Genomic DNA, 25,376 nt, shown 5'->3' with positions numbered 1-25,376 from the left:
GTATATTTCAATAAGGTAGGAGAGTATAATACAAAGAATTAGCCACACAAAATACATTAGAATCCAAAGTCTCCTTGCCCAACCCTAGGCCAAAAACACAAATTAGGTAGATTCAAGAACTCATATTTTCAACTATCTTGTCTTGCCCTGAATCTCCAAGTCCTATATAACCACATGAAAAGGCACTTAGCAAAGGATTCCAGCAATTTTGAATTTTTCCATTGAAAACTAAAATGAGAGAAAGACATCCTAGTAATTCTCCACAACCCAAACCGTAAAAATAAGAAACATTTTAAATGTTCCTCAATGATCAATTGAGTACTTCCTTTTAAAAGTATTGGCCAAAGGTGAGGGAAAATAGTAAGCTGTTTAGTGCCATGAAAAAGCTGAAAACATGAATGAAAATAGGCTGAAGAGTTAATCATCTCAGGCTGGGTGTGCAATGGTAGAGCACTTGCCTAGCATTTGTGATGCACTGGGTTCAACCCTCAGCACCACATAAAAATAAATAAAATAAAGGTATTGTGTTCATCTACAACTAAAAAAAACATTTTTTAAAAAAGTTAATCATCTTAAAGTAAAAATGGCTCCATTATTAACCAACTAATATATTGTACTCCTATCTCTTACACATCTAATTTACTCGAGGAACTATGATTTTTTTTAAAAAAAAGAACTAAAATTACTTAATATTAACACATTTGTCTTGTATACACTACATGTCTGTGTTGATGATACAGAGATGATTACTAAAAGTTCCAAAAGATGGACTTCACAACCCTACACTATGGTTTCTAAATTTTACCAAGAATACCATTAATGGAAAGGCACATATACAATTATTTCACTTACTTACAAGAATTCTAAAAACTATCTTTTAGACTTAGTTGATGTCTATATGGCAGAAAATACTGCCCATCTGATATATGTACTTTTGGAAATAACAAAACTAGATATATAAAATCAGTGAACTCTATGCTATTCTCCAAATCACAATAAAATACCAACTTGGAGAAGTAATGAGGAGTATAAAATTATACACACCCAAACTGAAACTAGCAGAGAAAAAATGTTAAACTGCTAAAGTAAGGCATTGTTTCTTTCATTTCTACAAGTTATTCAAAATCATGTAAAATCTCAAAGTTCATCAAGTATTACATTAATGCTGAACACTTTGTTGTTTAATTTACATTTTAGATTCTGTTAGAGCAAATACACTTGTCTAAACAGAACATCTGTTTTGGTTATACTACACTGTATCTCTGGCAAGAACCTACAATAAAACTAACAAAAACAATCAAGAATCTGTATTGGAACTGGCAATAAAAGCAGATTTGTAATCCAAAACCTTAAGATGAGAAATGACCATCACTGGGCTCTAGGCCAGTTCTAATCTAAGTCAATAAACAAAAACCTGTAAGAAGGGCTATTGTAAAGGGTGGGCTAGGATAACTCCTGCAGATACTTAAATTGGACTTAGGGACATAAAAAAACATGGGTTACAAAACATATTTTATTTTGAGCAAAAACTGTCAAATTGAATTCAAATCCAGACACTATTTTAAAACCAAAGACACACACACACACACACACACACACACACACACACACTCCAATTATTTATTCCTTATGCTTCTTTTCCCACTGTACTCCACTGAAATGGTCTATTTAAACACATATTTTTAAAAATATTCTAACCTTTCAACAAAATGAACATGAATTTATTTTAAAATTTATTCAATAGCACAAACATCTCAGCAGGGAAACCTTATCAACATGATGTTCTTTATAATCACAGAAATAGAGAGGAACATCAATACATGACAGGCAACAAAATTCTAGAAAGTCACCAACATCTTCTCAAACCACCACTATAGAAAGAAATGAGAAATTTAAATATCAAATCACCTTGTCATTATGCATAATAATCAAAGTAATGTGCTTTTTAGAAAACAACTTGGGCTATCCAAGTTAGGCTGATAAATGGCCTTCATCGTTATCAGAAACGTTTCCTATATAAAAAAGGGAAAGTACTCAATAGTGAGGGACAAAGAACAGCAACCACAACTTACCCCCATGTAAAACAGTATTAACATCACAACATTATATGATTTACATGGCTAGATACATCGTAGGTTGTACAGATAAGTTTATTGATTGGTTGGAAAATTAATTTCTTTAAACTAAAGCAAAGGAAAAAAGGTCCAGATAGCTCAGCGCAGGGGAAATCTGCTGCATGCTATTTTGATAGAATCATCCAGGGTCAGTTTGAAAAACCTTAGAAATCAACCCATCAAAATTTCTATCAAGAGGCTGGTTCAGGAGTAGATGGCTCCCCTAGCATGGGTGGGACCCGGGTTCCATCCTCAGCACCACATAAAAAAATGAAGGCATTATGTCTATCTATACCTAAAAAATAAATGTTAAAAAAAATTCTATCAAAATATCCTCTTAGCATCACAAAAGTCATTTATTCAAGAGTTCACAGAGTAAGATCAGGTCCAAAAAATAAAGTCTTTCAAAAAACTTCTTAGATATTGAGTCTAAAATGCCTCAGTGTCCTCCAAACCTTGACTAAATTATTGACTACTACATTAACTGATAGGATATCTGTGGCATAACACCAGGGCCTTCACACCAAACAGAAATCCATTAGCTAATCAATATCCTTTTGGAAGCTACATAACCAAATAATATCAATTATCAAAATAATTACCAATTATCAAAATTGTATTAATAAATCCACTCAGACCTTCACAAAATGTTTCATCTGGGCCAAAAGATAAAAAACACTTTTCTAAATATCATCTTATTTTAATTATATTCTAGTGGGTTTTTTGTTTGTTTGTTTTTATTGATACTGATTCTACCACTCCAGCCCTAAGATCATGCTATCTCACAAACCAAAACAGGAAATGAGTAATACCACTTTTCTCTTAGCCCCATTAGGAATTATGACAATCATGATAATTGGTTAGGATTATCTACAAGCAATGGGATCCCTTTTCTAACTCTTTTCCCTAAGATAATCATTAAAAGTCTTTTATGCTATACTTAGCATAAAAGATAAAAGAGCCCCAAGTTTTATTCTTCCAGTACTATTTTTGTTAGCTCAGTGAGTCCCCTCTTAAACACAACCTTGGTTACTTTGTCTTTTTTTCAGCTTTGTGTATGTTCTTGCAAAATCCATACTTGGCCAGAAGTCTGTAATCAGTACACAGAGACTGGTTTACTTTTAGTTCTCAATCTTTTTCTGGTGGCAAAGCCCCTGGAAGTCAATGTGCTCTATTCAGAACACACTGGAATAACTGCATATAGAATAATATAATTAACTATACAAGCACTAAATCAGATACTAGATACTAGTAGATATCAAAAATTTAGAAGAATGTATGAATATAAAATATTTTCCAAACTTGATTTGGAAAAGAAAATTCACAATCTTGTAGAGGAAAAAAGCATTCTTGATAACATGTTTAAACTATTTTTCAATATACTTTAATGGCTATATAACTGTTTTTTAAAACCGATCACCCAAACAATTTTGTTTGTGTTTTATATTATTATTTTATATATTCTCTTCTCCATAACATTTTGCTAGTAAGGGTGCATCTCTGAACTGGCTTACAAGAAGCCCTTTCCTTGTAATAAAATTAAAAATAAAACTTATTAGCCTATGTTAATAACCAAAGTGTTACGAAAGTTTTATCACGAAGAGTCTTAATTTTTAAAATTCCATTAATTTAACTTCTGCCAGAGAATTTGGAAAGGATCAAGGTTCATGATTTTACTGGCAAAGAACATTAGTCAAGCTTACATATCTAAAAGTGTTCTGTAAACAATTACCTATTTTCTTTCCTTAAAAGGATCTTTTGAATTTTATAAGGTAGTCTGAATTATATTTCTAAGAGTTCTCTACCTTCTTATTAGAGACTCTCACAGGCTAATCTTCTCTCTTTGCATTTTTCAAGGTTTAAAATCTTTTAAAAGGATAAAAGTTTACTGGCTTTCATACAACATTTCTCAAACTTTTCTGATCACCAGTGACAATAACAAATACACTTCACATCACAAACTAGTATACAACATATATATCTGCAGCTCATACAAATATTCATGAAATAATATTTAGTCTTCTACATGAGGTATATCCTATATTATTTTTTTATTTATTTCGATTCTTAACAAAATACTGGCTGAAACTCACTAAATTGATTTCACCTTTCACCAATATATAAAACCTATATATAAAAACATGGCTCTACAGAGCTCATATGACATAAGAATAAGGGGGATAAAAATCTGCACAATATGGATAGATACGAACATTTTTTCATACTTTACTTCAGCCTGGATGGCTTTCTTAAAACAAATCTGATATACCACACCACACAAACAGAATTCCTATCACTGAGAGATGAGAATATTTACTATACTATATCTACCTAAATTATACTTCTTACTCTTTATCCCTACCCCTTGCTTTTAATTCTCTATTTAGGACTTATCACTAATTCATATAGTACATAAATGCTCACACATTTATCATTTTACACTCACATTTATCTTTTTGTCTATATTCCCCCACTAGTATGAGAGTTTCAAGTTGGCAGGGACTTTGGTTCACTGTTCCTACTCCTAGCAAATAGTACTAAGCCTGCCCAACATTTGCTTGCTGAGTAAACTGCTGATTTCATGAAAGCACATGTAATGAGATGTTTTTATTTTGGCAAAAGCTCCAAAGGCCTGTTTTACCAACATTAGCAACCACCCACCTTTGTCCTGTAAAATGGGAATATGTTTAGGAAAAGTGAATAGAGGGAATTAAAAAGTTGCAAGAGAAAATATTTCAAAGAAGATGGCTGGAATGCTGTGTATTCCTCCTGCTGTGCCATCACAATGGGGAACATACATGGCCAACACTTCATGGGGAAGAATATCCCATCCATCACATGCAAATTTAGAGAAACTTCGCTGGGACCACTATGTGAGCTTCATCAACACTCCCTGAAATACTGGAAGCTAAACATGACTTGAAGAATAAGCAGCGAGCCCTATGCAGTGGCACAACTCCTATAATTGTTGTAATTCTAACAACTCCAGAGGCTGAGACAGGATCACAAGTATAAAGCTGACCTCAGCAGCTTAGAACTTGTTTCAAAATAAAGAGTTGTGGTTTGGATTGGGCAAAGGGGAGAGGAAGGGGCATGAGGATAGGAAAGAGATGGACATCATTACCCCAGGTACATATATGATTACACAAATGGTGTGACCCTACTTCGTGTACAAAGAAGTAAAAAATTATGCTCCATTTGTATACAATGAATCAAAGAATACACTGCTTTTGTGTATAACTGATTAGTACAAATAAATAAATAAATATTTTTAAAAAGAGCTAGGTATATAGCTCAGTGGTAGAATGTTTCTGGGTTCAAACAAAGAGAGAGAGAGAGAGAGAGAGAGAGAGAGAGAGAGAGAGAGATATGAACAACAAGAGCTACTTCTAAGAACACAGAAGAAGTATAAGGGGGGAAGGGAAGATGATAATAAACAGAACGGTGCAAGCACAAGAAGAGGGAGAGAATTAAAAAAGGAACAAAGCTGAGATGAAAATAGGTTATTGATCCCTCTTTGAGAGTAGGCAAGGATGCCTGAACTGAATGAGCCTATAGGAGTAGATACATGGTAGGCTTTAAAGAGATCTAGCCTTTTTAACAAATGGTTCTGGAAAAACTGGTTTTCCATATGTAGAAGAATGAATGTAGACCCTTATTTCTCGCCCTACACAAAAATCAACTCAAAATGGATCAAATACCTATGAATTAGAACAGAAACTATGCAACACCTAGAATCAACACTCCAGCATATAGGCACATACAATATTCTCAATAGGAACTCTAAAGGTCAGGAAACAATGCCAAGTTCCACACAACAAAGGAAACAATTAGGAATGTGGAGAAAGAATCCACAGAATGAAGAAAATCTTTGGGTACCTACTCTTCTGACAGAGGATTAATATCTATAATATAAAAGGAACCCAAAAATTATAACTTAAAGTCAAATAACCCATTAATAAATGGGCAAATAAATTAAACAAATACTTTCCAAAAGAAGACACAAAAATGGCCAATAAATACATGAAAAAAAAATTCAACATCACTAACAATTAGGCAAACACAAAACAAAATTACACTGACATTTCATCTTACCCCAGAATAGTAGTCATCAAGAATACAAATAATAATAAATGCTAGAGAGGATTTGGAGAAAAAGGAATACTTTTACACTGTTGGTTGAACTGTAAATCAGTACAACCACTATGGGAATCAGTGAGGAGGTTCCTCAAAGACTACGCATGAAACCATCATATGGTCCAGCTATATCACTTCTCAGTATTTATCCTAAAGAATTAAAGTCATCATACTACAGTGATATATGTACATGCATGTTTATAGCATCACAATTCACAATAACCAAACTATGGAACCAGCCTAGGTATCCATCAGTGGATGAATGGATAAAGAAAATGTGTACATTATACACAATGGGGATTTTAAACTCAGCCATAAAGAAAAATAATGTCATTTCCAAAAATGGATGGTACTAGACTTATCAGTTAAGTGAAACAGAAGGTAAAGGTCATATGTTCTCTATCATATGTGGAAGCTACAAAGGAAAAAGGAAAAGAGAGGAGGGGGCAAATCTCATGGAAATCAAAGGAAGAATAAGGTGTTGTGGCACAGGCATGTAATCCCAGCAGCTGGGGAGGCTGAGACAGGGATTCAAAGCCAGCCTCAATAACAATGAGATGCTAATTCATAATAGTTAAACAGTGGAGTCAACCTAGATGCCCTTCAGTGGATGAATGGATAAAAAAAAAAATGTGGCATATATATACAATGGAATTTTACTCAGCAATAAAAGAGAATAAAATCATGGCATTTGCAGGTAAATGGATGGCGTTGGAGAAGATAATACTAAGTGAAGTTAACCAAAAATCAAATGCCAGATGTTTTCTCTGATATAAGGAGGCTGACTCATAGTGGGGTAGGGAGGGGGAGCTTGGGAGGAATAGATGAATTCTAGATAGGGAAGAGGAGTGGGAGGGGAAAGGAGAAGGCAGGGAATTAGCAAGAATGGTGGAATGTGATGGACATTATTATCCAAAGTACATGTATGAAGACATGAAGTTGATGTCAACCTACTTTATATACAAACAGAAATATGAAAAATTGTGGTATATATGTATAATAAGAATTGTAATGCATTCCGCTGTCATGTATTTAAAAAAATAAAATCAATTAAACAAAAATAATACATAAAAAAAAAGAACAATGAGGTGCTAAGCAACTCAATGAGACCCTGTCTCTAAATAAAATACAAAACAGGGCTGGGGGATGTGGCTCAGTGGTTGAGTGCCCCTGAGTTCAATCCCAGTACCCCACTATAGATAGATAGATAGATAGATAGATATGGAAGAAAACAGAGATTCTGTACAAGAGGACTGAGTAGTAAAGTAACCTAGATGTTTATTCTGGAGAAAGAGCCACAACTGGTACACTGCAAAGAATAACTCTCATGTCATAGCCTACTAATTGGAGAAACTAAGAAAACAAATTTTGAAGAAAAATTCTTTAAAATGTCTCATGAAAGAATCAGCCCCAAGAGGGCCCTAGCAGCTTTTGAGCATACTTTAAAAAAAAAATTAAATTGCCAGAGAATGAAAGCTATATCATTTTTATCCTCAGCTGTTACTAATGTTTCAACTTTTTTTTATTTTTATTTTTCTTATTATAAATCCTTTATTTATTTATTTTTGGAGTTACACTGATTGTTGTTACTCATATATGAACACAGAAAAGTTATGTCCAATTCTTTCTACTGTCTTTCCCGTTTCTATCCCATCTCCCTTCTCTTCATTCCCTTTTGTTTAATCCAATGAACTTTTATTCTTCCCTCTCCTGTACCATATTGGGTATTAGCATCCATTTATCAGAGAGAAAAATTGGCCTTTGGTTTTTTGGGATTGGCTTATTTCACTTAGCATGAAGAGTCTCCAGTTCCATCCATTTACCAGCAAATGCCATAATTTCATTCTTCTTTATGGCTGAGTAATATTTGACTCTCTGTGTGTGTGTATGTGTGTGTATAGAGAGACATCACATTTTCTTTATCCATTCATCTATTGAAGGACATCTAGGTTGGTTCCATAGGCTTGACTATTGTGAAATGAGTTGCCATCAACACTGATTTGGCTGTGTCACTGTGGAATGCTGATCTTAAAACATTTGGGAATATGCCGAGAAGTGGGATAACTGGATCCAACAGTGATTTCGTTCCAAGTTTTCTGAGGAATCTCCATACTTCCTTCCAGAGTGGTTGCACCAATTTGCAGTCCTATCAGCAATCTATGAGGGTACCTTTTCCCCCACATCCTCGACAACATTTATAAGTTACTTGTATTCTTGATAATTGCCATTCAGACTGTAATGAGACAGAATCTCAGTGTGGCTTTAATTTGCATTGCTCTAATTGCAACTCCCTAAGTCTATGCTTCTTTTCCATATTCTCCTCAACTCCAAGGAGACCAGAAACTTGGAAGGATGAGAAAATTCAGCTACTGAGGTGGGGAAGAGAAGAAAAAGAGGAACAGAGGAAGCTAACTCTGCCAACTATGAACTCCTATATAGCAAAGCAATGTTTCCCAGAATGAAACAGACTTGATAAAGAAATAAGATAAGCTATATCATGTACACATTTTTAATAGACATCTTATAACCTGAAAATAAGTGAATGAAACAAGTAATTCCTAAAAGTGTAAACAAAGGTGATTAATTATACTAATTACATTTTCTTTTATGAAAACACCAAATTTTAAATTTAAAATAGAAAACCAAATAGTGGCCTCTGTTTCCTAGTAATAAAACAGATTATCCACCTGGGTTAACCTATTTTTGAAAACTAAAAATCCTTAATATATCTTTCTCAGGGGCATCAGTGGATTTCTAAGAGAAATACTCAAACTAAAAAAATTATAATACATTTGAGAAGCTGGATTTCTAAGGCTGACTGTCAGCCTAGGGTATCTGCTGAACTGAGTATATTTTGTTTTCTAGCTTCATGGCCTCAAGGAGTTTCACAGAACCAGAGGAACAGAAGACAAAACCTAGAATGCACCTCAGGCAGGTGGTAATAAAAGATTCCTCTACCTTCCCTCAACTATGTAAAACTGGGACCCCAAAGAGTTAAGCCTTTGGTATAAGGGTAAAATAGAAATAAACTCACTATATCCTACCCTGGTATATAATAAAGAAACCAGACTAACTCAAACCTTGTCACAGGCTGATGTATACAGAATCACTGATGAGAAAGAATGTGGAACCATAAGTCATCTCTGTAGTTTGCATCTGAAATTCACACTACCTGGGCAGTCAAAAGAAAACTAAGAATTTAAGTGATCCTAGATACTGGTAGCATCTACAAGCACCTGGCAGAAAAAATGCAAATCCTCTTTGAAGCAACTCACAATCAATCCAGGCCTCAATGAATTCCAATAGAAAAATTCCCAAGAAAATCAGGAGTTCACAATAAAAACTGAACAGAAAAGGAAACAAAACACCACACAGCTGAATCAGAAGTTAACAACAGATAGCAGAAATCAATTTTCAAGTGTGTTAGACTACAATTATCACAAGACTATAAAACAAAATGCTTAATATGGTTAAGGAAGTCAAGGACAGGCTTGAAAATGTATTAAGAAACAACTAAAAACCATAAATAATCAAGCACACAAAATGGAATTTCTACAGGTAAAAATAGAAATTAAAAATTATATGGGGCTGGGGATATAGGTCAATTGGTAGAGTGCTTACCTAGCATGCACAAGGCCCTGGGTTCAACCCCCAGCACCACAAAAAAATGAATAAAAATTTTTAAAAATTATACGTCAATCCTATAAAAATTAAATGAAAGTTAAATTGTAAAATTTCTACAACAGAAGAAAATTATAGCAACCTTGGTTTTGCCAAACACTTCTTAAATAGGAAACAAAAACTATTTTTTAAAAAACCTAAGTTGGATTTCATCAAAATTAAAATTATTTGCTATTCAAATAATGCTGGTTTTAAAAAAAAACTTAAAAGCTACAGACCAGTATATGTTTTAAAAACATGCCTGAGCCAGGCATAGTGTTGTACACCTATAAGCATAGGAAGGCTGAGGAGGATGACTGCAAGTTCAAAAGCAGCCTTAGCAACTTGGCAAAGCTCTAAGCAACTTAGCGAGATCCTGTATTAAAATAAAAAAAATTAAATGAGCTGAGAATGCTGCTCAGTGGTTAAGCTCCCCTGGGTTCAATTCCTGGTACCAGAATTTCTTTTTAAATATTCCCGAGAACGGGTTTGTATTCAGAATACATTTTAAAATATTCTTATTTTATAAAAAGAAGGAAAACAATTTTTGTTAATAAGAATTTCTGAACAGATACTTCATAAAAGATGATGCACAGGGCTGGGGATGTGGCTCAAGCGGTAGCGCGCTCGCGCGCTCGCCTGGCATGCGTGCGGCCCGGGTTCGATCCTCAGCACCACATACCAACAAAGATGTTGTGTCCGCCGAGAACTAAAAAATAAATATTAAAAAAAAAAAAATTCTCTCTCCCTCTCTCTCTCTCTCCTCTCTCACTCTCTCTTTGAAAAAAAAAAAAAAAAAAAAAAAGATGATGCACAATGGCAAATAAGCAAATGAAAATGCTCAACATCAATAATCACTAGGAAAATGCAGATTAAAACCACAATGAGATACCACAACAAATCCATTAAAATAGCTAAATTTATGAGTCTGACCATACCAAACAATAGCCATAATTCCATAATTCCATTGAAGATATGAAGAAACCAGAACACTGATGCATCACTGGTAGAAATGCAAAATGGTACAACTACCTTGGTAAATAATTTGGCAGTTTCTTTAGCTAATCTCATACCTACCATACAATATACCCTTTCCACATGTTTGTTTATCTAAGAGAATGAAAGCATATGCTCCCAGGATTGTTTAAAAAAATTTCATGCTCCTTTATTTGTAATAGACAAAAACTGGGAATGACCCCAATGCCCACCAACACACGAATAAATAAAGCTAAAGAAAAAACTAGTGAACTAGGAAAAAAGACCTGAAGAAATCAACCACAAAGCAGCCCAGACAGACAAGAGACAGAAAATGAAAAAGAGAGGTTAAAAGCCATGGAGAATAGAGTGAGAAGGCTAAATATGCACATAGTTAAAATTTCTGAATAAGAACAGACAGAGAATGAGATAATGTTTGAAGAGTAATGGCTAAAATTTTGAAGATCTAAAAGACATCACCTCATAGATTTAACAATTCCAATATATTACAAATGGAATAAAGGAAATATAAAATGCTACTTGATGGCAAAAAAAACACTTCATTTTCTTATCAATATATAAATACTCTTACTATTGAGTATCAATGATAAATTTAAAAACAGAAATGCCCTTCTTCCTCAGCTCATAACCAATATCATACTAAATATGCCTGTAAATAAATATTAAAATTATGGTTTGTTGGTTTGTACCACTAGTTTTAGAACCAGAGATTGGAAATAACCCTGCTGGCCAAACAACAGGAGATGACTAAACTACATACAAACAAACAAAAGAATTAAGGAAGAAAAGGAAGTGGAAAGAAAGGAAGAGAAAAGAAATGGAAAAGTAAAGAAGGGGAGGTGAAGAAAGGGGAGAAACCAGGAGGCTCTGTGTTGAGAGCCACAGCCAAAGGGGCCCCAGCAAATTTCCAGCTGCCAGCAAGCTTCAGACTGCCAGCTGATGATTGGCTCACAGTGGCCCCAGCAACATCTAGCTGATTGGCTCCTCTGCGGTGATGTTCATTGGGCTGTTTCCCTGCCCTTCAGACTGCCAGCTGATGATTGGCTCACAGTGGCCCCAGCAACATCTAGCTGATTGGCTCCTCTGTGGTGATGTTCATTGGGCTGTTTCCCTGCCCTTCAGACTGCCAGCTGATGATTGGCTCACAGCGGCCCCAGCAACATCTAGCTGATTGGCTCCTCCAGGGAGCTGCTCATTGGGGGACTTCTTTGGCTCCGCCCACACGACCCAGCCAATCGGCCTCAAGAGCAGGAGGATTGTGGGAGGTTGAGAGGTTGGTGTGAGGAGAGGCTTGTTGAAGCCGGTGGTGGCAGTTGGGCTCTGAGGGTTTTTTCCCTGAGGAGCTGTTTTGTTTGGCGTTTGTAGTTCTAAAAATAAAGTTAGTTTCTTTTTGACAAGTGGCTCCTGAATTGTGCCCAGGCAGACTGCGGCACTCTGCGGTTCACAAAATGTAACAGCTGGGTGAATGAGGACACCTTAAAAACAAAGGGGTGGGGAAAGCAGCATCCATCCTTTGTTTTTCAAAACTTTTCTCAAGTTATTTAAGTTTCTTCTAGTCTCTACTTCTGTTATCTAAACTAAGGTTCTCTAGTCAATTTTTAATTTCTTACAGAATCAAACTTTGAAGCAACTATATAAGTAATTCTGTGGCTTCACAAATAAAAAGAATTAAAGAAAAGTTAGGAAAATAAAAGCTTGAGAGGTTTGCATTTTTTAAAAATTGATATTCCTGGACATATGCGAGATTCATATATTCAACATTACCATACAACACTTTTTAATATTCTAGACTCAAACATAATACAAAACTCAAAAATAAAAAGATAAATCTGAGAAAATTTAAAATTCTGTATATAAAGAGATCAAATTATAAACAAAATGGGGAAAATTATTTCCATAATTTGCAAAAATCATGACAGATTAATAATTAATAATAGAAAGACTTCCCAAATCATTGAATGAAATGAAAACCTGGAATAGGGAGAAGAAATGAACAAAGGACATAAATAAGCTATCCCTGATTACCCCCAAACAGCCAATGAACAATTGAAATATAAATGTCCACTCATCTCACTAATAATAATGGCAAGTATGTACCAGGTGCTATTCTAAACACATTCCATGTATTAAGTCACTTAACCTTCAAAACAATTTTTTAAGATGGGAACTATTATTATCCTATTTTATGGATAAAGAAACTATTACAACAAGCTTACATATCCTACATAAGGTCATATTATTAGTTTATTATATGAAAATCAACTCAAGTCTATGAAAATCAAAACAAAAATAGCAAAATAGACACAGTGTTTAATAGCCAATGCCACAAAACAATGGAATCAGAGATATCTCTAAGAGTATCAACTGGGAATCATTTTGGAAGACAATATAGCACTGTATTTCCAAAGACTTAAACATATGCATAATTAGAATTAATTTTCTTAATAAGCAATAATTCACATAAAATTCAAAATAGCAGCTTCATGGTTTAGATATCAGGTGTTGCTCAAAAGTTCATGTGTTAGCAGTGCAAGAAAATTTAGAGGTGAATGATTAGGTTATGAGAGATTTAACCTAATCAATGTGTTGATCCAGCTGAATAGATAAACTGGGTAGTAACTGTAGGCAGGCAGGGTGTGGCTAGAGAAAGTGGGTCCCTGGGGGTGTGCCACTGGGGTATATAGTTTGTAAGTGGCGCTCTTTGCTTCCTAGTGCCATGTCCTGAATTGCTTTTCTCCACGATACCCTTTCACCAAGATGTTCTGCCTCACCTCCAGCCCAGAACAATAGAGTTGGCATTTATGGATTGAGACGTTTGAAATTGTGAATCAAATAAACTTTACCTCCTCCTCTACCTTGTTCTTAGCAGGTCTTTTGGGCATAGCAAGGAAGTTGACAAAAACATGCAATTACATGGGGTGTAGAAAGAGGATAGGCAGAAAAAGACAATCCAAAGAAGAAGCTCATAAGGGGCTTCAAAGCTGAGAACAAGAATGTTCACTTTGTTCTTTTTAAATTGTATAGAACTTATATAGTCTTTGGCATATTTTGATGTATTTGACAATTAAAAAAATGTTTCTCGCCCACAATCTCAGCAGCTCAGGAGGCTGAGACAAGAGGATCAAAACTTCAAAACCAGCCTCAGCAAAAGTGAAGTGCTAAGCAACTCAGTGAGATCCTGTCTCTAAATAAAATACAAAATAGGGCTGGGGATTTGGTTCAGTGGTCAAGTGCCCCTGAGTTCAATCCCTGATATCCCCGTTCCCCCCAAAAAATACTTTATTTTCTTCCCTTTCTGTGTGGACCTTTATATATATAAAAGCAATATAAAAGTTTCTAAATAACAGAATCCTGAAGTGGTTAACATATTGAAAGGAGAAATGTAGTATAGAAATAACCTAAGTATTCTAGGTTTGGTATTTCAGCATTTTTCAGGTAGGAGAAGAGGTAAGGTGTTCCTTTAAACTCATACTCTAATTCCCAGAATGTATTTTAAAGAAAATATGGCACATGCAAATATCTAAGCATAAGAACATTTACTTTAGCTCAGCTTATAATGGTAATTACTTGAAAAACCAAGCTTTTGAATAAGGCATGACTAAATGAGACTCAACTACACAAAAATGTTATCTAGTAAACTTTAAAAGATGAAGCAGAGTGTGTTTGTTGGCATGGGAAAACAAAATATATATATGATTTTCTTTACACACACACACACACACACACACACACACACACATATGAAAGATCCAGAAATATAGTCCAAGCAATTTAACAAATAGAAAATTTTACCATATATCTATATTTTCTAATTAATGTACATACTTGTAATACCTTTAAAGAAAAAAAGTTGACTTTTAAAATTTTAAGGCAAAAAATTTTCACTGGCTTTGCTATCAAGATAACAAGTGAGTTATCCTTTAAGGCTCAAATTCCCTGTAATTCAGCTAGAAACTCTGACAGATACATCAATTTATCTCAAGCAACAAAGCTATATTCCTTAAATTAAAGCAATACCAATTTCTTTTATTAGAGGTTGGTATTGCACCAGAATGGGCTTCAATGTGTGCTTCACAACTGTCCAGCATCAGGCCTTTTTGTCTAATATGATCTGATTAAGGCCATGGCCTTCACTCACTAGGCCCCATGTATATAATAACCTCTGAAAACACATTCCCAGCCCTCTATATAATAGCATTCCTTCTTTTTTTCTCTCATTCTTTTGTTACATACCACACCTTCTCAGTTCAATCTATTTTCAAATTTTTTCACTGTTCTAATGAGAAAGATCATTAGAAAGCAAAAATAATTTATTTTTTCTTGCTTCCTATATTTGCCTACTCAAATCCATCTATATGTTGCAGCTATCAGAGTAGAAACATTAAACTTAAAAGTCAAAAACAACACAAAATGTTCTCTTCCATTTTCTGATCCCAAGTTTTAAGTGGCCTCATGTATATCTGTGATAGTCCAAAATACACAAAATGCTGTGATTCTAAGCAACATTTGGCCTAATCTTTTAATCAAAGTTTGAAATACAACATACAGAGATTAAATATTATTTTCAGTTCTTTCATAGTTCATTAAATAACAACTCTAACTATACAATTATCTTATTTCCAAATCATCATTTATTTTGGGGAAACTATAAGTCTATAATTGTCAATTGCAAGTTTTCTTATCAATGAAAAAATAGAGCACAAAGTCAGAATTACTAGAGCATTATGCAGAACAGAAATTTCTATACTTTGTGCATATAAAAGTTGAGCACCCCTAATTCAAAAACCTAAAATCTGAAATGCGCCCAAATCTGAAACTTTTTGAATACAGACATTAGACCAGAGTGGAAAATTCCACACCTGACCTTATGTGAAAGATCAGTCAAAACATGGGTACACCATAAATAGTGTATGAAATTATCTTGAAGCCATATATATAAGGTGTATATGCAACATAAATAAATTTTTGTGTTTAAACTTGGGTCCCATCCCCAGGATATCTCATTATGTACATACAAATACTCTAAAATCCAAAACAATTACAAACACTTCTTATCCCAAGCATTTCAGGTAAATGATACTCAACTTATAATAATTCCAGTCAATAGTCTTAAGAAGACACATCTAACTAAAAAGTTAAATGGATAATATGAATAAATACTTATAAAATTAATATTTGCCAAGATTGACACTTAAGTAATATTCTTAATGTAAAGGAGATAGAGATAAATATGGACCTTTGATTTGAGAAGGCTTCAATGAAGGAGACAATGGACAATACCTATGAACACAAATGTCTCCAAGCAGCTAAGCCATTTCTACATATCAATAAATTTCACTGTTGTTACTTACACCCCCCAAAAAAATCCCTATTCTTTATAAAAGAAAAAATAGGAATAAAAGATTAAAACATAATTAAGTATAGTAATTTAACATTAATAGAAACAAATATTAGGATATTAGTAAATTGAGTGCCTGCAATCTGGCAGGAGACTGAAAATGGCAAATCATTCCATCAATACACTTTAAATGATACATAAAATAGTGCAATTTTTCAAGAATACTTCCATCTATTAAATCTGTCTGATTAACTGAGCCTAAATTACATTCAGCAACTTGATTTGAAGCTTTGGATGACTTCTCCCATAATATGTAAGGTATTTTAAGAGTAGGGAGAGAAACAGATGATAGAAAAGGTGGATCTATGGGTCATGATAGAAATGTTAACTTGGGATCATGGTATGTGCTAACCTACTGCAACAAGTCAAGGTGAAAGTGTTAGAAGGAAGAGGTCAGAGGAAATGTGTTAGTATTTATCACTGGGAAAGGTTTTTCAGGATGAATGAAAGGAATATAAAAATGTACATCAGCTTATTTGTTTAGAAGGTACCAAAAAATGACTACCTAAGAAAGCATGGAGATTTCAATTTCAATATAACCTCAAAGTGTTAGATGAGAAAACATGGTATCTTCAAATAGGCACTTGGGACTGGGAAATATAAAATGAAGTTGAACAGCTGATTTTCCTAAAGCAGTCACTGTAAATTCTCATTTGTTTGTTTGCTTTTTGTTTTTTGTACGACTGGGGATTAAACCCAAGGTCTCATGCAGACTAGGCAAGCACTCCACTGAGCTACGTTCCCTGCCTTTTTTACTTTTTATTTTGAGATAGGCTCACTAAATTGTCCAGGCTGACCTAAACTTATGATACTCTTGCCTCAGCCTCCCAAGTCACTGGGATTATGGACATATGACACATGCCCAGCTCTTTTTCCCATTTTAAAGATGAAGGGAAATGTGAAGCTAAACTGAGAAACTATTCTAACCTTGCATAACTAGTAAATGATGAAAACAAAAAGGGAATCCAGATTTGTCTTTCCATGGCCCACCCTTTCTAGTACTATATACTATCTAAATATCAGATGAGGGCTAGGGATATAGCTCAGTGGTAGAGCACTTGCCTTACATATGCAAGGGCCTAGATTTAATCCCCAGTATCCTTCCTCAAAATATTCACATGCAATTCAGAACATTTTTATTACAAGTTTTTTATGATTTGAGAGTTGTATTTATAATCACTATAAATATACCCAAGATATTTACATCAAATGAACATAACACATAAAAAGAAATCAAAGTTGGCTGTGGGAAAAAAAAAACTAACAGAATCAGCTATATCAGGTGCTTATTTTAGGTTCTCAAAGGGACTAAGTACTAAGTACATTTTTTCAGTTTCAGAATAGGAAGACCCACAATATTACCTAGGCCAACTTGAGTAACACAAGAGAGAGAAGGAAAAAAGCTAAGGTGAACTTTTCAATCTATACCTTTCCTGAACCATGCTCTATGGAACCTACAGTTTGTCCCTAATTTTCCCCTAGTTCTCTTTGGGCACCCTGACTTTCTTTTCCTGACTTAATTTGATTACATACACTCTAAGCACTTGGAATATTACAGTAAATATCTGTCCCATATTTTCTAGCCTACTAAATTAATCCTAGAGTTCTTCTTTTTGTAGGTTTAATTATTTATTTTGCAGTATTCATCCTACAAATCTCCTATTTATTATCTGACAATCATAGTTATTAGATTTCTCATTAAGCAGTGGGAAATGGCTCTTGAGTACTGTTCCCCTAAATACCCACCACTATTTCTACCCTCTTTCTTAGAAATAAACTCTATAGGACTTACTATTCATTCCACTACAGTTTGAAATGGGTAATCTTGGCTTTGAAGTCCAAAGGAAAAACGACAGAAAATGAAAACAGAACTACTAGAAAATCCTAAAAGAAACTAAGTCAAACTGATCCACAACCATCTATAAGTTACATGTATGCCTATATGTAAAGAAAACTTGTAACCAGGAAGACAAATGAGAAAGGAACATCAAAAATTCTTTTTAACTCATATCCTTACCTTGGCTCTCAGTTCTGAAGGGCAATGATTCATTAAAATATTTGGGAGAAGGCAGGCAAAGTTACATACAATCTGTAACTGCTAACCCAGGACTGGTACCCTCCAACACAAACACACACACCATGCACACCTAGAAAATCACATTAGGTGAGCCCTAATATGCTGCTTCTGTGAGAGGATTCAGGACTCATCCTGCTCTAGTCATTCCTGTCCTAAATTTCTCCAAGAGACAGACACTTCACATAATTCTACAAAACTCTCACGAACAACAAGAGGTGGGTTGGGAAAGGAGGACAAATAAGACATATATCTTAAAAAAGAGAAAGGAGAATTCATCACAAAAGGAACTTTAGAAGCTCCCATGGCTCTCCAAGAAAACAAATATTCCTAACATCCTTACCAGTAAACAACATCCAGTGGTGCAAAGTAATTTTTCATTATCAGGTCAGCAAAGTAAGCTTCGGTTTCCCGGCAGGCGGTTCCATTTCCAATCACCACTGTGCTGCAGCTTCAAGGCAGAAACAGAATGAGAAACGGAATGAGTTCAAGGTATGCTTTGAAATCAACCAGAGAAAATGTACAGAATGCACAAATACTATTCTACACTGCTCTTATTCTCTCATATATCCAAGCAACCTCTCCATTGTTTCAAAGGAAAATAGACATGCAGTTTAAAAGATGCTGCCCTTGCATTTGGTATAGATGGCAGTGAAAAAACAGTTTATTGTCATACAATGTCAAGAAGAATCAGTCAGCTTTCTTCCCATCAACAGGAATCAAAATTAAATGGCAGTAGGTTAAAGCTGGGGCATTCTAAGCTGTAATAAAGACAATATGGCTGAATTATGTTGTCATAATTTCTGAACATTCTTAACTAAAACTATGACCATTCCTCAGAGAACAAAAGGAGGAAGGAAGAAAGGAAAAGAGGACAGGGGATGAAGACTGGCCAAACAGAAGAAATAAATGCTCACTTTTTGGCAACATCACCACCTCTTATTTGTGAAAGAGAGAGAAAGCGTACTTGTCAGGAATCCCCATATGCAGTTCTCCAGAAGTTTGCCCCAGCATTGTTTTACATGCCTCCTTCTCTCTCACCAAGGCACCTCCCTTGATTGATCTCTCCCTATTTTAGGTTTCAAAGGAATTTCTTGCTGGGCTAGTGAAGTACTGAAAAGATTACTTATTTTCATACTTGAAATTCAGCAAAAGCCTCTTTATTTTCTCAGCCTCTCTGAAGCCTTGTCCACAATGCAAGTAAACCACATCAGTATGAAGTATCTGACCTTAAAAGAAAATAGAAAAAAAATTAAATAAAAAGCCATTTTGTTGTAAGAAATTACAAAATATAACACCAGTGTTTTGATTAAGCCAGTTGTAAGAGAAAAGGCTTGTCTTTTCAAATGCAATCTAAATCATTCATGTTCACTTCTCCCTAAGACCTCTGAAAAACTGTTTCTTTCAAAGTAACATGGATTGTAACAATCTCTACACTTATTTTGCTATACGAAACAGTTAATGTTAACAAATTAGTAAAAACTAACATTTACTGAATACTCACTACATAGTAAACACTGTTGTAATACTATTCTTTTTCTTCTTTTTAGTTGTAGACATATGAATTTGTTTCCTAGTAAATATCTTTGTGTTATATATTTAAGAATTGCACTTTTCTACACTACAATACATAGAAAATATTTTATTTCTAATACAAATATTGTTTTAATTAAAACTTCATGCAGATTTGAGTGTAATTACCTAACAAGGAGGTAATTTTCCTAACAAGGAGGTTAAGAAAACAACAGAATAATTTCAAAGAAAGCAGAAGATAGGAAATAATAAAGTTAAAACAGAAATCAATGAAATAGAAAAAAACAACACAAAGGAGCAACAAAATTATTTTTTAAAAAATACTTTTAATAGCCAGGCGTGTAATACTGTAACAGGTGTAACTCCTGTAATCCCTAGCTGGTAAAGGTGAGGCAGGAGGATCTCGAGTTCAAAGCCAGTCTCAGCAATGGCGAGGTGCTAAGCAACTCAGCTACACCCTGTCTCTAATAAAAATACAAAATAGGGCCGGGGATGTGGCTCAATGATCGAGTGCTCCTGAGTACAAACCCCAGTACCAAAAAAAAAAAAAATACTTTTAGCAATTAACAATCAAGAAAAATCAAATAATCATTTTTTAATTATAAATAAATATAAAGTATTATATTAGAAATAATTTTATTATATTTAAATTATAAATATAACTATAAATATATTACAAATTATAAAATATTTTCAAATTGGCACTTGGAACTGGCAAATAATAAAGTGAAGAACTGATTTTCCTAAAGCAGTCGGTGTAAAATTCTTTTGGGTTGTTTTTTGGTTTTTGCAGGACAAATAAATTATATTTTAAAATGATTTCATAAATTATAATAGAAATAAAAATATGCTATAGAATATAAAAATGAAAATACAGAATATATGAGATATATTATCTATCTATAGCTATATATATAGAAATGAAAAGAGAATATAGAGTATAGAAATGAAAAGAAGCTGTAACTAGAAATGGAGCAGATTAAAAAGAAACAGATTCAAATAATAGTATGTATGTAAATAATATAGTATTTTGATTAAATGATGAAATGGATAATTCTTAGAAAAATCTTACCAATGAAGATTGAGGATTAGTCCCTATATCTACATGTTAAAAATTTTAAAAAGAATTATCCTATAAGCAATACAAGACTGAAAACTTGATTTACTAACATATCCAAAAGAAAGAATCATGACCAAGTTGAATTTAACTAAGAAAAGTGTAATTTGACATTTTTTGAAAAAAATCTGAATAATAAACTTCATCATAGTTAGAACAGCAAAAGATAAAAGCCACAGGATGAATCAGTATTTGAAGAAAAAAAATTGATAAAACAGACTTCCCATTTATTATAAAAATGAACAGCACCAAAAGACAACTTAAGGGGGCTGGAGTTGTTGTGCATCAGTATTAGAGTGCTTGCCTAGCACATGTGAGGCACTGGGTTCTATCCTCAGCACCACATAAAAAAATAAAACAAATAAAGTTATTTAAAAAAATCATGTTTTAAAAAAGAGACAACTAGGAATAAAAAACCAAAACCTCATGAGTGCATCTATAATAAACGTAACAAAACATCTTCACAAAACCCAAAACTGAGCAGATGGGTACAGTGCACTGACAGCTAAGACCTCCGCACATAAGCATCTGTGTGGGAGGAAGCAGAGAGAATAGAAAATGTGATGATCCTCCGAACAGAAGAATCCCAAAATGTCAAAAAGTACTTCCCTAGGAAACACAAGTTAGAAAGTTTCTAAGATCAGTTAGAAATGCTAAAGCTTTGAAAACCTCCAAGGGAAATTCATGCAAGCAAACACACACACACACACACACACACACACACACACACACATACACACACACACATACACACACACACACACACACACACGCATATCATAAGAAAACTTCTGAAAATCTTAGCAAACAGGGGGGAAAGACATATTATTTTCTAAAAGAACAATAATAAGATTTTTGGCTAAATTCTCAACAGAAAATATGATGCCAGAAAAAAATAAAATAAAAATAGAATGACATCTTTAAGTAACAACCAATCTTGAATTCTACAACCATCAAAAATATTTTTCAAAAGTAAAGGCAAGAGGGCTGGGGTTGTGGCTCAGTGGTAGAGAACTTGCCTAGCATATGTGAGGTACTGGGTTCCATCCTTGACACCACATAAAAATAAATAAAATAAATAAAGATCCATCAACAACTAATAAAAAAAATTTTTTTAAATGAAGGCAAGAGACACTTTTTCAGATGAATAAAAACTGAGACAATTTCTCATCATCTGACCCACATAAAAATTAATAAAATAAGATTTTCATGTCTGCCGCCCATGCAAAATGTGCTCAACTGCAAACACAGAAATGCAGAAAAAAATGAAAAGTATTAGAAAAGGTAAATATATGAGTGAATATAAAAAACAATATTAGCTGGACAAATCAAAAGTGTCTTTTGGTGCTTAAAACATATAGAAATAAAATGCATCAAATATAACTACGTCAAACAAGTTGATGAAGGATGATAGGGTTCAAGTTCGAGCCTTGTTAATCCTCAGTTCTCTACTGAGAAATAGGGAAGGAGGTAAATGATGGTCATATGTTGAAGGCTTTGATCAACAAATAAAGAGAAATATGAAGTTTGATTCTCTGGTTCTCATATCCCTATGAGAAAACCATTTGCTAAGCCTCAAAAATTCACATTATTTCCAAATCCTCATGAAATCTATAAAGTAAAACTTAACAACAGACCAAACAACTTTTATATAAAAAGCTAAAAAAGAACTTACTGGTAGGAGAAATTATAGCTAGTTTGCAACCATGTTTGTAACCAGGATCCACTCCCATCAAGGTGCGGCCTGGAACAGGGCTTGTTAAAAGAAGCTGACGAAGATTCCGTCCAAACATCATTACTGATTCCTTCTCTGCATCTGATGTCAGTTTGGCTCTTCAGAAATGAAAAATGAATGAATGAATGAATGAATGAATAAAGGGAAAGGGAAAAAGTACAGGGATCATTTTGTATAGTTAGTTATTCCTCACAGGAACATTCCCTATAACAAAATAAGTTAAAAAAAAATCACATACAAAAATTAGATTGGGCCTATTTTTACTAGTCACAGTAATATATAATACCACAAAAATTTTGAAGTAATCTTTATGAGTTTGTCATACCTACCTTCCTTCTCTGTCTGCTCTTTGCTATATACAAAAGTAATATGATTAAAGGTGTATATATCACTTCTCAGCCTTTTAGCTATGATAAAGTGTTGATATGCATATATGTGAGAAAAAATGTATAAAGACTTGCAGGTCATGTGGGAGTCAAATTAAAGTTTATCAAATTTTGAAAAATATACACACAAAAATTAGAGTATCACAGATTTTTGAATTATTGAATCACATTATTGAATTATTGAATTATTGAATCACAGATAGCCTCCAATAACATTTAATTTTATACATTTACCTTTAAATATCCCAGTCATCTTCTCTATTCTCCACATCTACTCCTTTGTCATTCTCAGTGTCATGACATTACCATAGATACTAATAGACAGTCCAGAATCATGCCTCATATAAATAACTTCAGTTTTATGCAGAGAAGTTATTTTTTTAAGTGTGCTTCTAGGCACACTCTAAGATAAAAATGTCCAATATGGCTTAAAATCATTTGGAAACCAAATTTTATTCCATTGACCTACTTAATAGAAGCTCTCCACATACTGTCTCCTGAAATTCTTAAGAATTTATAGAGTATAACTTCTCTTAGACTATGTGAACTACACATGCTATTGACCATAAGAAAACTGAACATATAAAAGTCATCAAAGCACATTTCATATCAGTGCTGAAGCAGAATATGTTACAGTTATAAAAGAGGCACACAGCTAACTAATGTTAGTGTCTCTGGTTTAATTCACTTTCTAAAGATTTCTCCATTTTCTCTAAACATTTCATTATTATTCTCTCTAAATTCAGCCAAACAAGAGAAGAAATATCTTTCCAAATATTTCTATATCTACACTTTTACTTTATTCATTGGATGAACATTTGTTAACAGTCTTACAGAAGGTACCATGATTGGTATAAGCCAAAAAGACAAGATTCTCTGCACTGATTTTCACTGTGCAGTGGAAAAAAAAAAAAAAAAAACAGAAAAAATACACAGGCAAGTTTAAAACAATGGTTAAGTGCTAACGTAACAGGAATGCCTAGGAAGGATAGCTGAACTAGGTAAGCTCAGGTCAATCAAGAGGAAACGGAGATGAAAGAAAGGGAAATGACTCATAGAAAAGGTGAGTAATTTTGTAAGCCACAGAGTGAACATATAAAAGCTCTAGAAGAAAAACCCAGATCACACAGGGTCATGTATGTTCTTCTGACCAACTTGGGTTTTATCCTGGAGACAAAGAAGATACACTGGAGGACTGTAAGTAGACAAGCATAAAATAATGAGATGGGGATTTTAAAATGGCAATGTGGAATCTATGTTGGAAAAGATAGAAGACAGTAACATCTATGACACTAGTACAGTAATCCAGACAAGAAATGATGATGCATTGAACTAAGACAGTAACCATGGACATAAAGAGAAGGAACAATGCATGATACAGTACAAGATGGTAAAACACTTCTTGATAACTGACAAGGTAGAAATGATAAAGAAGATACGAAAAATGCCACATGGATGAATGATCATGACAGTCACGTTAATAAGAAATGCAGAAGCAGTTTATGCATAGGATATAGTCAACTGAATAAAATGACTACAAAATAACATAGTCTTAATGGTCTCTTTTAATTCACACACAGATGGAGAAAACTATGGCTAACAATGGGTATCTCTATCGAAATTATGTTTCCCCCCTTTTGTGCTTTACTGATGCTTTCAATTTTCCTATAGTTGGGACAAAGTTCTTTTCTTTTTTTTTTTTAAGAGAGAGAGAAAGAGAAGAGAGAGAGAATTTTTTAATATTTATTTTTCAGTTTTCAGTGGACACAATATCTTTATTTTATTTTTATGTGGTGCTGAGAATCGAACCCAGTGCCCCACATATGCCAGGTGAGCGTGTTACCGCTTGAGCCACATCCCCAGCCCCAAAGTTCTTTTTAATTAGAAAAATAAAGTATTGTGGAAATGTATACACAATGAAATATTACTCAGCATAAAGAAGAAGGGTGGGCAGGGGGCCCGCTGGGGGCGGATGGAGGTTCACCAAATTGGGCAAGGGGGGGAATGGAAGGAAAGGAAGGAGGATGGGAATAGGAAAGATTGTAGAATGAATTGGACATAACTTTCCTTTGTTCATATAGGAATACATGACCAGTGTAACTCCACATCATGTACAACCACAATAATAGAAGTTATACTCTATGTATGTATAATATGTCAAAATGCATTCTACTTTCATGTATAACTAAAAATAACAACTAAAAAAAAATAAAGTATTTTTCTTTA

At 34.0% G+C, this 25,376-nt stretch overlaps 1 protein-coding gene across 7 annotated transcripts in view; it reads right to left on the bottom strand.

Annotated features, from left to right (window-relative positions):
• Srbd1 (S1 RNA binding domain 1) overlaps window positions 1–25,376 on the bottom strand; it is a 210,421-nt gene that overhangs the window by 124,500 nt on the left and 60,545 nt on the right. For all 7 annotated transcript variants that reach the window (XM_040271009.2, XM_021725841.3, XM_040271012.2 and 4 more), the window contains 3 exons: window positions 22,705–22,862; window positions 19,518–19,608; window positions 18,723–18,830 (listed from right to left, as the gene is read on the bottom strand). In XM_040271009.2, coding sequence (XP_040126943.1) covers window positions 18,723–18,830; window positions 19,518–19,608; window positions 22,705–22,862 — 357 coding nt within the window. The remainder of the gene's footprint in view (window positions 1–18,722; window positions 18,831–19,517; window positions 19,609–22,704; window positions 22,863–25,376) is intronic.

Source organism: Ictidomys tridecemlineatus, chromosome 12, assembly GCF_052094955.1.
Source record: "Ictidomys tridecemlineatus isolate mIctTri1 chromosome 12, mIctTri1.hap1, whole genome shotgun sequence".
Taxonomy (NCBI): domain Eukaryota; kingdom Metazoa; phylum Chordata; class Mammalia; order Rodentia; family Sciuridae; genus Ictidomys; species Ictidomys tridecemlineatus.
The sequence above is the reverse complement of the archived record's forward strand: the minus strand, read 5'-3'. Positions and strand labels throughout refer to the sequence as shown.